This window comes from Phacochoerus africanus, chromosome 5, assembly GCF_016906955.1.
Source record: "Phacochoerus africanus isolate WHEZ1 chromosome 5, ROS_Pafr_v1, whole genome shotgun sequence".
In the NCBI taxonomy this organism is placed as follows: domain Eukaryota; kingdom Metazoa; phylum Chordata; class Mammalia; order Artiodactyla; family Suidae; genus Phacochoerus; species Phacochoerus africanus.
The window spans coordinates 25315696-25330325 of NC_062548.1; the positions used below are offsets into that span (position 1 = coordinate 25315696).

At 40.9% G+C, this 14630-nt stretch overlaps 1 protein-coding gene across 7 annotated transcripts in view; it reads right to left on the bottom strand.

Annotated features, from left to right (window-relative positions):
- The window catches only part of TNRC6A (trinucleotide repeat containing adaptor 6A), a 109967-nt gene that overhangs the window by 36960 nt on the left and 58377 nt on the right, over nucleotides 1–14630 (bottom strand). For 6 of the 7 annotated variants that reach the window (XM_047780285.1, XM_047780283.1, XM_047780284.1 and 3 more), the window contains exon 6: nucleotides 1098–3680. The exons of the other annotated variant lie outside the window; for it this stretch is intronic. In XM_047780285.1, coding sequence (XP_047636241.1) covers nucleotides 1098–3680 — 2583 coding nt within the window. The remainder of the gene's footprint in view (nucleotides 1–1097; nucleotides 3681–14630) is intronic. 7 annotated transcript variants of the gene reach the window in all.

The window sequence follows — 14630 nt, forward strand, 5'->3', positions numbered from 1 at the left end:
TAACCTTAATTATGGTAAGTCATCCTCCTTTGAGGATGAATTTAATTCCTGGAAAAGTCAAGTCATTCTAGCCAAACCTAGTGAATTAAAGCAGATGATCAAGCTGGGTAATGGTAAGCGTATACATTTTTTACTCTAAATACAACCTTTTGACATCACTGTTCTGGAAAAGGCAATCTACTGTAAGACTAACAACAGGTAGGCGTCCAACTTTTACACATGCTGGACAATGCTTCTTTGCAAATTTTGATTTCGGCTGTCCAAAACTTTGTATTAGCTTGTCTTAGTTGTCCAAAATATTGTATTAGGTTGTCCAAAGCAAGGCAAAGTCAAGCCATAAACACGTGATGTAAAAGAACCAAAACAGCTTTCCACTTAGACACATGTTTGCTTATTCTAAGAATTAAACCTAAATAAATACATAATATGGAGGGAAAAAAAATAAGGCGCTGAAAGGTTAATTCATGAAAACACTTCTGTATCCAATGGATTATTCAATGAAACCTCCATTATCAAAAACCACACATCCCAACGACGACTAATGAAAAATGTCACTGTCAAGCTAATGTGCAGAGAATAGAAATTAGTTCCTTGCTATAAGATGAAAGTGGAATATAGCAGAAATATATTATGCACTCTTTCGAGCCAACGCATATACATTCTGTATCCAATATATTTAAGACTTCATGCCTACTCAAATAAACCCCTTCTAAGACCAAATACAGTACCTAGTTTTTAGATCATTGCTTTATTCCTGGGAATATTTTAGTCAAATAATAAAGCCAAAATGTAATGGCTTAATTCAGAAGAAATGAGAAAAGTGTACAGCATTCCCACCATCTCATTTCCAATTCTGCCTTTGGTAGCAGATTACCTAATGGAGAGTGGAGTATGAGGGATTCACAAACAATGCCACCAAAAGACCTTCCCCATAACTTTCTTCCCTCTAAACTTCTGGATTAGAGTTTAAAAAAAAAAGCTTTGTGTGGCCATCCCAACACTTCATGAAACCAATTTTATCACAAGAGTTCATTGAAACAAGGTTCACAGTACTGTTTAAGTACTGGGTAACACAGATTCCAGAAGATAAAACTTACCGGAGCCATTGCTTGCCTCTTTATTTGACATGGCACTTGCAGATGGTAGCAACTGATGTACCTGTGCTTGCTGGTCTGAACGGCTGCTGCCATTTGGGACATTTTTGTTCCACATGTTCACATTTTTGTAGTTGTATTTGCTTGGATCTCCCCAAGCTGAAGTTCCATCATCGATCTCCATTTTGCGACGTATGGATTCCGGGGATGGCTCCTCCCAGCCTGTGGGTTCTTCTTCTTTAGCTGGGGCTGGTATAGGTCCTCCCAACCAGCCTGTACCTGGAGGTTTGCCTGTGGCTGGCAGGATTCCCCATGATCCGACAATGTCTTGTTGCTTGTTCCAGTCCGGAGAACTGACTGGCTTCGACGAATCTCCCCAACCTAGAGACTGATTAGACTTTGGAGGATCCCCCCATCCCTGGGAAGGATTCGATTTAGAAGATTCATCCCATCCTGATGAATTATTTGGATTTATGTTATTTCCCCAAGTAAAAGAGCTAGTTTTACCAAGTTCATTCCAACCAGAAACGGACCTGTCACTGTCACTACCTCCTGAGCTAGATTTCTTATTAGCCTCACCCCAATGGTTGCTCCTTGAAGTTTCTCCCCAGTTATCACCGGCAGAAACGGACCACCCTTGGTTTGATTTTTGTCCATCACCCCATCCCTGTTTGTTCTTTTGCGAATCATTCCATGCGGACTTCTCTTCTTTGCAATTCCCCCACTGATTGCTCTTTACCATTCCTGTAGCAGCAGAATCATCTTCCCATCCCCCCTGGCAGTTTGAGCCTTTGGAATCTCCCCACCTCAGAGCAGGTTTGGGATCTCCCCACCCCGATACAGATGAGGTATCATTACTATTAGGGCTAGTCTTCTCTATACATGCCCCTGAGTTAAAAGTCTGTGTTGCAGAGCTTCCCCAGGCCTCTGTCCCATTGTCAGTCTTTCTTTCCCCTCTAGGTGATGTTTCCGTATCCCAGGCAGTATTCTGCTTAATAGGAGTCTGTCCCCAACCAGAGTTGGAGAGGACACGTGGATCTAAGTCAGTTCTGTTTACAATGCTTTGGAGTAATGTGTGCTGATCAATTTTTCTTCTATCTCTACTCTGATTTTCCCCAGTTCCTTTTTCCTCGAGGCGTCCAGTGCTTTCTGTACTACCTTCGCTCTCCACTGTACCTCCTGTTTTGGCCCACACACTGTTTTGCTCATTTGTCTGAGATGTGGCAGAACCCTGATCCTCTTCCTCAGTAGATTTCCATCCATTTGTAAACTTCTTACCATTGCCATTTGCACTGTCATTGGAATGCTGATTGCTAGGCAGTTTGTTCCATTCCACGCTGGGTATGTTAGTGCCAGTGTTTTGTGCAGGAGCTCCCCATCCTCTTCGACTTCCGCCAGAATTTGCACCATTTCCATTTCCCCATGATGCACTCTGGGAATTCGCTGTCCCAGACTCCCACACACCTCCTCCTTTATTTGTGTTAACTTGAAAGTTAGTGCCCATAGGCCCATTTATGCCAGGCTGCATTAGAGTTGCATTCACAGTGTCACCATTAGCTTGGCCATTAGGGCTTGAACATTTGTCTCCAGAGTAATTAGAACCATAGGCACCCCATGTAGTACCGTAAGAGCCTCCACTTTTTGACTCTCCATTGCTAAGGTGAGAAAGGGAAGTGCCATTCATAACCGATGGAGCCTGTATCTGAGGATGATTCATTGTGCTCACACGCCAGGCCCCTGTATTACTAGGCAGTTCATTATTTTGTACTGAACCGGAGTTTGGTAAACTAGAGGTCATAAAGTTAGTAGTGTTATTTGGTCCAGTCATTTCAGTGGTAATATTTTGAGGTTGACCACTGAATGAAACCTTCTGTGTACCACTTACTTCAGATTCACAAGTTTCCTGAAGGCTTCCCCAGGTACCATGGGTAGAAGAACCACCCACTTTAGAGTTAATACTCTGATTGTTAGGCATCTGGCCTAAGGTACTGCACTGAATATTGATGCCAGAACTACCACTCCCTACAGGCCCTTTTAGGGCAAGTCCATTGTTCTCTAATACTGGCCAGGCACCATGGTTGCTAGCTGAATTCAAAGTGCTTGGATTTAACCCTCCATTTGATGAAGAACTTACAGTGCCCCAAGCATTCATTCTATTGTTGCTACTTTCTGATTTGCTTTCAGGAGCATCCACAGAGACCTGACATGTGCTTATTATGGCTCCATGGGAAAAACCCCATGGCCCAGTACTACTTCCATGGCCTACATTATTGCTGCTGCTACCAACCACAAACTTGTTTTGGGATCCAAGTCCAGTGCTATTCCGAAGGCCATCTTTTTCGCCACCTGTGCTCCCTGAAGCCATGATAGTGATGTTTCGCTCTGATTCAGAACTGGAAGCAGAATCAGCATCCATACATTCTGAAGCCAACTCTGGATCACTGCCAGGGACTGAGGGCCATGCTTCTTTTTCAGGGGAGTCGTTTACAACAGCATTCTTACAGTTTGTGCTAGAGTCACTTGTAGAAGACACAGGTCCCCGCTGCAAATTTTCATAATGGGATCCTGAAGTACTGTGGTTAATATCTAGAATAAAGAAGAAGCACAAAAAAATCTACGGTAATTGGGAGGAAAAAAAAAACACACACATTATAAACGTGCACGGTTCTTCAACATCAACATGATACAATACCTAGCAGCATAATTAAAAGTGCATTGGTTATATCCCAGCCATCAACTTTCCATAGCCAGTAATTAATTTCGTACTGGTGGGGAATTTTGCTGCTTTGTACACTGATTTTATCCTAAGAGCCTGCAGCACTACTTGGAACATAAGAGCCCCTCAAGAAACATCTGTTGAATGAATGAACTGTTCACTTATCAGCAAATAAAAGAATTCTCGAGTCAGGAACGGTAAGGTGGTAGTGATGTACTAGGATAATGGAGCAGCCCAGGTTTGGTGGCCTGACAAGGGAAAGAAGGACCTGGGATGGAGTTCCTACTGTGGTGTGCTGGATTTAAGAATCTGACTGCAGAGGCTTGGATGGCTGCGGAGGGGCGGGTTCAATCCCTGGCCCGGAGCAGTGCGTTAAAGGATCCGGCACTGCCACAGCAATGGCATAGGTTGCAGCTGTGGCTCAGATTCAACCCCTGGCCCAGGAACTTGAATATGCTATGGGTGCAGCCATTTAAAATGGGGGGGGGGGGGCAAGGGCTGGGATATAAATGGGTTAAAGGACAAGAAAACAGGCCGAACATGATGAAATATTTCAGAAATACATTAGGAATCCTTTTCTATCCACCCTGTTTAAGAATAGCTTTATCACACACCTATTTGGGGTATAAGAATTATAAAACCTTTTCCATTACACTTCTATGTCATTAGTATTGATATTCAACCTGAAAAACACTGCATACAAGCAAAAATAATTTTAGTTCTACTCTCCTTCATAAAAATGTCCTAATTTACCTTGACACCATGTTTATTAGCAGACAACCAAAAAATGGTCATGTTGAAGATCACAAAGTTATTATGATTAAAAAAAAAAAAAAAGAAAGAAACAAAACAAAAAAACAACTGCTGGAGTTCCCATCGTGGCGCAGTGGTTAACGAATCCAACTAGGAACCATGAGGTTGCAGGTTCGATCCCTGCCCTTGCTCAGTGGGTTAAGTATCTGGCGTTGCCATGAGCTGTGGTGTAGGCTGGCAGCTACAGCTCCGATTAGACCCCTAGCCTGGGAACCTCCATATGCCACCGGAGCAGCTCAAGAAAAGGCAAAAAGACAAAAACAAACAAACAAACAAACAAAAACAAAAACAACTGCTGACACTGAAGACATTAATGATTAGTAGTCATATGGGGAGTTCTTATCCTGGCTCAGAGGAAATAAATCTGACTAGTAGCCATGAAGGCGCAGGTTCCATACCTGGCCTTGCTCAGTGGGTTAAGGATCTGGCCTTGCTTTGAGCTGTGGTGTAGGTCACAGATGCGGCTCAGATCCTGCATTGTTGTGGCTGCGGCATAGGCCAGCAGCTACAGCTCCAACTGAACCCCTAGCCTGGGAACCTCCATATGCCGAGGGTGTGGTCCTAAAAAGACCACACCAAAAAAAAAAAAAAAAAAAAGATTACTCATACAAGTCTATTATCTTAGATGGTAACTCTAACTATTTTGTTGTAAGAAGGGCAGGCAGTTCTAGTACTTCTAATACTTTCCCAAATTCATTACTCTCATTTTTAGGGGCCTGGTAGTTAGAAATCCTCAGAGATATTACCCTGCATAAATGTCTGCCTTTAGATTGTCTTTAGGGGGCTACTCACATTGTAGTTCTCTATTACAGTATTAATCAGAGTCATGCATAGTGTTTTTAAGTAATACACATCCAAGTCATGTCCCAGATGTAACGAACTCATCACCAGGCATTGTAGGCCCAGAACACAAGTCACTATGAGGGTATTACTAATGCAGAAAATCAGATTCATCTTGCATCATTTCCTCTCAAAGCACAATGGTTAAGCAACAAAAGGCGATGAGCTAGAAAGAGTAGCAGGGAAAAGAACTAGACAGACACCAAAAATGTCTAAATAATTCGCCAAATGTATTTATTTTCAAGTTCCGTAAGTGACTCCCATTTCTGCTCTCTGGTTAAGAATCCTTGGGAAGTTTTAAGCGGCCAAGGAAAGCTTTCTATCTTTCAGTGCCCAAGAGGAAGACTTTTCTCACGAAATAAAGAATATAAAAAATCAGTCAATCTCACTGGGTAAAAGGAAATCAACAGCTCAGCACCTGCACTGTCAGCATCATTCAGCACTCTGAACCAGGTGCTTTACATGCAACGTTGTCACTGAATCCCTGCAACAACCCTAGAGCACAGGTATCATCTTCACTTTAAAGATGAGGAAATGAAGCCTCAAAGATCAACTTGCAGAAAATTACCAAGGCAAGATTCATCATTAGGTTAAAAAAGCAAGGTGACCCAGAACATGGCTGCAACTATCCAGACACCTAGATTCAAGTCTGGACTCTACGTGGTAGCTGTATAACCAAATCTGCAAAACAGTTACAAATAGTATGTACGCACTTCTTTACCTGGTTGATTAGTTAACCTACTATCACATGTAAAATATGCAGCTCAGTGCCAGCTTCAGATAAATACTCAAGGGAGGCAGTTTGGTGGTAGTAATTAAGAAGGAGCAAAATTCTGAAGCCAGAGTGCATTTACCAGTGATCCACAGGTAAAATCCTAAATCTTTTTGTGCCTTAGTTTCCTCATCTGTTAAGTAGGAACAGTCATAGTACCCGTCTCACATCCAGATTAGGTACTTAATAAGGGAGGGCATTATTATCATTAATTATTGATGTAATTAGTGCATCAATGATTGTTATTTTTCAGCCCTATCTCCAAAGCACGTGGTTTTCAACCACGCCTCCCTAATGAAGAACAAAATTAGAAATCAAATAACCATTTGCCAAGTTCCACTAGCCACTAAGATATCCCCAAAAGAATGTTAACTCCTGGATTATACCCGGACAGGCACCTCCTCCCAAAGGAGAAAAACAATCCTGCTTCTATACCAGTTCTCATCTCAGTAAGTTTCCTAAAACCTAACATTTATCCTTGATTCCTTCCTGTGCATAGCAAATCCAAAATATTACAAAGTCCCCCATGCATCTACTTTTCTCCAAATATAAAACAATCAAGCCAGCACGACCATCTCATGGACTATGGCAAAAGTACCATTTGCTTGTGTGTTTGTGTCTGCCTGTCTGCCTTGCCACTTCCATAGGGCAAGAATAAGAAAATAAAATCGAGAATAACAGACAGAATAACCCAAGCTGAAAATAAAGGAATGGATTTGGGATTTAACAGTGAAACAAAAGCAGCATTTCCCTAACAGGGAAAAGACAAGAATCTTTGTCATCAATACTACTACTCAGCACATACTGATGAAATATCACCCCAAAATGAGGTAAAAATCGTAGAAAAGAAACAAAAAAAGGTTAACATGTAAAAAGCAATAGTTTTTCTATACACCAGGAATACTCAACGAGAAAATGGGATGAAAAAAGATAGTAATTGTAACAGCTAGAAAAACCATAAAGGAAGTTGGAATAAAGCTAACAAAAATACTTAAAAGGTAATTACATGATTAAATTTTATTGCAGGCCATAGCAGACTTGACTAAGTATAGAAACTTGATCCTCAATAAGATGTAACAGTGTTCCTTCTAAGTTTAATTCAATTATAAAAAATTGCTAACAAGAATCTGTAATTTTCCTTCTTGTACCTGAGGCATGTGGAAGTTCCTGGGGCCAGAAAATGAACCTGAGCCACAGCAGTGACAACATCAAATCCTTAAATGTGAGGCCACAAGGGAACTCCAAGAGATTGTAATTTGATTAAAGCAATTTAAAAATTCATGTAGAACAAATAAGAGGATTAAAAAAAACTCGTCATTATCATGCAACGATTCCACAGTTAAACAGCACTGTACTACCAGAGTATGTAAGAATTTCAATTGAACAGAAAAGTAACTCCCAAACAGACCCAAGTACATATATATCTAAGGTTATATGTCAAAAATTAGCATTTGAAATTAGCAAAAGGAATATTCAATAATTTGAAAGATTTTTTTTTAAATGAGACAACCTATCAAAAATAATTCCAAATGATTCAAGTGTTAAAAGATGAAACCATGAAGTTATTACTGAATGGGAATTTCTTCACACATAAAAGCAAAGAAACCATTACAAAATAGATTTTATTAAAAACAAAACAAAAAAACAGATTTTGCTACTTGCAAGAAAAGCAAAGCTTTCTTTAGTCCATATATATCAAAAGCATAAAGCCCCAAGAAATAGAATACATTTTGCAAACCAATTCTGTCACTTTTAATGTTAGCGACAATTTTTCTCACAAGCTGGTTTGGAGGTGGTGATGTTTGCCTTTCACCATATATCCCTTCATGTATTTTAGGAAAGTAAGAGATGCCGCCAGTAATTATTAGTTAAAATTCCATTTTTAACCTGGAAACGACTTGATCCTTTCCCCCAAACCTAAATTAAAAGGCTATTTCAAAACCTGCATTTTTCAAGGATGGATCACAAAGACCTTTTTTATTATGAAAAGTACTGCAGCTTAGGAAAAAATCTAAGAGTATGTGTACGTGCGGGGTAGGGGATGGGGGTAGAGAGATATTAGTCTAACTAAAGTTGTAAAGGTTGTAAAGAAGGCAGGACTCCTCAGCAATCACAACTGAAAAGTGTTTCACAGAGTTAGAGACTATTTCAGAATTGGAAGGCGTCAAAGATCATATTTCCCTTACACACAAGGAAGCCAAAACCCATCATGATCTGGAGGATAAACACATAGCAACATCATTAATTAGAAGATGACTGTTACACTTTTCCAGGAAGTGGTGAGAACACCAGCGAGACTGCAAACCTCTGTTCGGGCAGGAGGAAAGGTGACAGTTGTTTTACTGAGTGTAATGCAAAACACAACTTTTATGCTGCCTGCACTTTACCGAGAAACTTGTGAAATTTGAAATACCATCAGCATCCTCTCTCACATAAAAGTACCCTGGGAGGACTGAGGGCAGCTCTAGCACCATGCCTTGAAAAGAATTTAGCAGTGCATCACATAGCACCTCTTCAGAAAGAAGATGTGTGGAGGTAAAGCAAAGACAGCAGATAATTCAAGGGAACAGCATAATTCACTCAGGAGGAATTTAAGATCCCGTAAAATTCACACTTTTTTTTTTGTATTAAATATGCATCATGTAACGAACAAAACAGCCAAATAATGTGCTTTCTGCTTTAAAGCCTTCCAATCTCACCTGGAGGGAAAGACCTTCGGAAGTTAATAGTATTTAGGTTCTATAATATTTCTAGGGACGTATTAAATATTATCACTGGGGATGAGAGAACCTTAGATGCACAATTTCAAATAGCACTGAGTGAGAAAGTTAAAGATGTTTCTTTCAGTGAGTCTAGCCTCTAGTCCAGAGGCTGGCAACCTTTTTCTGTAAAGGTCTAATTAGCAAATACTTCAGGTTTTGCCAACCAGATGGTCTTTGTTGCAACTACTCTACCACACTAAGCTGGAAAGCAGCCTTAGATAATGTGTAAATGAATGGATGCGGCCGCCTTCCGGTAAAACCTGAGTACAAGAGACTGCAAGCCATCCTCTGCTCTAGATTAAAGATGACAAAAGCAATACCACAACCAAATGCAATGCATAGACCATGACTGGCTTCTGATGTGAGAGATGGGGTGGGGGTGGCAGGGAGACAGCTATAAAAGACATTCTTAGGGCTCTTGCTCTAGACCAGATAGTGAGTACCTGAGCTGGGTCAAAGGCGGCAGCAGTGCAGAGAGAGGAACGCTGAGAGATATTCTGGAGGAAAGGGCGTGGTAAACCAGCGGCCTGTGAGATACGAGGAAGCGGGAGAGTCAGCATGATTTTAAAACTTGTAGATGGGTGACTAGATGAATGGGGGTGCCGACCTTTTGAGCAATGGAATTCAGAAGGAGAAACTGATGTGTGGCAAGATAATGGGTTCAATTTTGGACATGCTGAGTCTGAGGGGCCCAACATCGGCTAAAGATATCCAGAAGACATGGAACCTAAAACTGGGGAGACATATGAAACAACGCTGTGAGGAGGATTAAAATCTGCAAACAGGTCAAAGCAACATGAACGAATGAAAAAGCTTTAAAAAAGGAGCATGTGGTCAATAATAAAAAATGTAGAGAATGATTAAGGTAAACATGGAAAAGTCTGGTTTTTTTAACCATAATTAAAAATAAAAGGTGTGGGAGTTCCCATTATGGCCACAGTGATGAACCCAACTAATACTCATGAGGACGTGGGTTAGATCCCTGGCCCTGCTCAGTAGGTTAAGGATTCTGTGTTGCCTTGAGCTGTGGTGTATAGGTTGCAGACCTGGCCCTGATGTAGTGTTTTGGTGGCTATGGCTGTGGCCGGCAGCTGAAGCTCTGATTGCACCCCTAGTCTGGGAACTTCCATATGCCACGGATAAGGCCCTAAAAAGACCCCCCAAAAAAATTTAAAAAAAATAAAAATAAAAATAATAAAAGCAAAACGTCTGGATTTAGGATTCAGAAGATCAGTGACCTTAGTAAGAGCTATTTTAATAGAGCGAGCAGAAGCCAGATTACAGAAGAGTGAGGTAATGTATTAAAGATTCCAAGTACAGACTATTCTTTTAAGAACTCTGAAACAAAGCGGAGGAGAGAAATTCTACAGCAACCTCAAGAGAATGGGAGTTTAAAAGACTTTCTTTTAAAGATTATAAAGACTTGAGTATGTTTATAGACCATGGGACAAAATGAGAGCAAGAAGTGGAAGTTACAGGACAGCAAGGAGGTTTACTGCACTGAAAAGACAGTCAAGAGCACAGGTGGATGGACAGTAGTTTAATATTTCGACATCCCTAGAAACGTTAAGGTAACATTTTTTTCATTAAAAGAGCCCTGATTCTTAGTCATTCACCACTACACCTTATGCTTTAAAGAAATTTTAAAAAAAAATCAAGCATAGAAAAAGCTATAGAATACTACAAAAAACACATACCCCCTCGCCTGAAGAAACATACTGCGAATACAGCAGACATCTCCTATGTACCCCTTCTTCGATTATACCTCCTTTCTTCCACAGCACGTAACTGAGTGGTCACCACACAAAATACTATATCCGAATTCATCCATAAGCAACTATAATGTTGTTTTGCAAGCTTGATACTTTTATAGAAACAATATCACACGGTAAACAAACAACAGGACATTTTGGTAGAATCTGGAAAAAATGTTAACACGAACTAGGTATCACAGGATACTGCTCAATACATCCCTCTTTTGCTTCCGAGTGATCACGGTGGTAGAGAAGACTATCCTTATTCTTAAGAAATGACCTGAGAAGTGTGAAGAGGGAGGTACAATGAACATTTGTACACATGCGAGCACATGCATGTGTACATAATGTATTAATGGTTGGACTAGGGTATATGGGTGGTTACTGTTCTATTTGCTTAGCTTTTCTGTAATGTATCACATCAGACAGATGATAAAATGTAGGTTGGAACACCGTCCATAAGAACAATACTGCTGCCAGTCCTGTTAAGTATATTAGTCCCCCCAAATCCTTTACCACACAGCCTGCAGGCACCCCACCCGCCACCCACCAATTTCAAGGGTTATTTGTGGGAGTAGCAGGACCTGATATCCTAAGGCTCTGAGAAATCAACTGCAAAAGAGAGGTCTTACAGCGACGACGGAAACCATCACTAAGTGTTTGAGGCACAGTCACGAAGGGGCGGCTCAGCCTTCGGAGCTGTGTGGTGTGACCAGCTCAGGGGTTGGAAAAAAGAGAGAATGTAAAGGTAGTCGGGCAGGGTACAAAATTAATACACTGACCCCCATTCTCATCACTTCTTTTCATCCTTTACTCCACTTACCTGCTAGCCTGTGAAGGCATTTAATTTGCATGCCCTCTGATTTAGAAAATACCTAATGTCATCTAGGTATCCCTCCTCCTTGAATGCACTGAATAAATGAGAAATGCATTTCTGTGAGCCCAGGGAAGTGCATCCAGCTCTCCTCATTTTTACCAAAAAAAAAAAAGCAAAAAAGAACACCTCAAGTATATTTCCATGTATTCTATGTATTAATTGAAATGTCAAATGTACTCCATTACCTATCTCTGGTCAGCAAACAAAAGCCAAACACAAATAAAAATAGACAAACATAAAAACCGTTAAGATTATGTTCCCATATTTCTGAACTACATATAATTCACAACATGCAATTTTCGGGTTTCTGGGCTATTGGTTATGTTGTTTATACTGCACACTGCTCCTCACTGATCACCAGTTAATCTCTGATTGGTAAAGCGAAGGTGATTTACTATTCATCAGTAAATAAGAATTAAACACATTCGTACAGTGTGTGCAGGTCATACCGAGCACCCCATAAAGATTAGTCACTATACTATTACTGTTGCTGTCATTATTATTATTATCCCTTCGGGAGCTGGGACAGTTCTAGGAAGTCTTCCCCAATCTCAGACACCCAATGGTCTATTACGTGGCTATTGCCATTATCATTTCTAGAAGCACCTACAAAAGATATTTTAATATAAATATGTGACTAGGATGGCGGGTGGGGGGGGGTGGTATTCACAAATGCTTTGCATTCTCTAGCTATTTGGGAATTTAATTCCAAACCTCAGCCAGACTGCTGTTCCCTCTTTCTTTCCATCTGAATCCCCACATTAACACAATCCACCTTTGTAAAGCTGTTTCAGAAACAGGTAGAATATTTTCCCTTCTCAGCCTTTTCTAAAAACTCCTACATCCACATCTCAGGCTTTCTTTTCATCTGAATGTACACCTATTGGGTTCTTTTTGACCCATATCCATTTTTGAGCAACAAGACTCATATTCCTGTTGTTTCTGTTTCAAAAACAGCTGTATTTTTCCATTTCCCAAACTGAAAAAGCATATTCAACATACATTTTCTAAATCTACTATCCCACTTGCCTGTTTGCTTTGTTAATTATCATACCACCCCTGCTTAGCGTGCAGTACGTATTCAAGCATTTGTTGTATAAATAACCTCTCCTAAGTTTTAACTACATTTTAAAATTACACTGATGAATCAATACATCGGCTTCCAACTTGACTTCCTAACTGAACGTCAAACCCTAATTATTAGTTATTAATTCCTTGACATTAAATATAACCTGGCTAAACCAGATTCTTCCTCCTGAAAAGTCCAAGCCCTTCTGTAAAAGTTTGGGGGAAAATCATTCACTCGGCGCCTAAATATTAGGATCTCAACTCGTTGCTTTAACACATCACATAATATAATCCTCAAAGCACCATCACAAATTGGGAACTACTGCCCACATTCTACAGATCAGCAAAGGATCAGGTAAGTGTATAGGGGGCTAAGACTAAGAAGTATCACAAGCTGATAATTGGAGTTTGTAGCCTTTCCAATAATGATGTTCTCTAATCACCTATGCTAAAAAAATCCCATCTGCGTCCTCTCTCCCTCCTTACCTATCACATCCAGTATATTGCCAAAGCACAGCATAGCTGCTTGCTATGAGCGCAGCTTTGCATTTGGATCTGGATGCCAGTCCAGATTCTGCTACTTATGAGTTGTGAAGTACCGTAATACACAGATAATACACAGATAATGTACAGAGTAGTTCCTGGTATGTTTGACAGACCCCAGAGGTAAAAAGTGAGGAACTCTACCTGGGACAATTACGAAAGGCTGCTCAAATGAGACTTGGGGAGTTCCCGTCGTGGCGCAGTGGTTAACGAATCCCGACTGGGAACCATGAGGTTGCGGGTTCGGTCCCTTTGCATTCTCTAGCTATTTGGGAATTTAATTCCAAACCTCAGCCAGACTGCTGTTCCCTCTTTCTTTCCATCTGAATCCCCACATTAACACAATCCACCTTTGTAACCCAATCTTGCTCAGTGGGTTAAGGATCTGGCGTTGCTGTGAGCTGTGGTGTAGGTTGCAGACGAGGCTCGGATCCCGCGTTGCTGTGGCTCTGGCGTAGGCTGGTGGCTACAGCTCTCATTCGACCCCTAGCCTGGGAACCTCCATATGCCAAGGGAGCGGCCCAAAGAAATAGCAATAAGACAAAAAAAAAAACCCCAAAAAAACAAAAAAAACAAAAAACAAATGAGACTTGGACACATGGAGCAATTAGGTAACCTGCCCAAGGTCACACACACCAGTATACGGTGGAGCTAGGATTTAAAAACCAGGTCCATGCGGCTCTAGAGATTTTGTTCGTTACTACTGTGCTACTGGTTTCAGGCGTGGGAACTCAATTCTCTATACGGATTGTAGTAAAAGTTTCAAAATAGCTCAATAAATGGACAAAATCAGGACAGGTTGCAACAAACTAGGCTTTGAGAAAACTGCAATCACATACTAGATTTGTTTTCTGCCTCACAATCAGTACTGAGCTGAGAGAAGCCATTCTGAGGCAACAACTGAATGCATGGGCTCTGTAAAAAAAATCTCATGAGTGGTAGTTTTTTCATGGCACATGGTAACTGAGTGATCTCAAGCCATCTTTGTTTTGGTGCCTCAGGTTAATCTAATGAAAAGTGGAGATAACCACTTAGACCTCGCAGGGTTCTGAGGATTAAATGCAGTAATATATACAACTGCTTTAGCACATCACTTGGAGCAGGGAGGAGTGAAGGAGTGCTCAATTTTAGCTGCACACGGTTTATTAACATGGGTAGGACCTGGAAGGAGAGTGGTTAATCTGTTTCTTTTGGGGGGCATGCCCATGGGATGTGGAAGTCCCCAGGCCAGGGATAAAACCTGCACCGCAGCAGTGACCTGAGCCACCGCAATGATAACACCGGATCCTTTAACTGCTAGGCCACCAAGGAACTGTTGAAATAATCATTTTAAAAATAAGAAGGGCAGATAACTTACAGGAAACATTTGAAGATTCCCCATAACTTCCTGT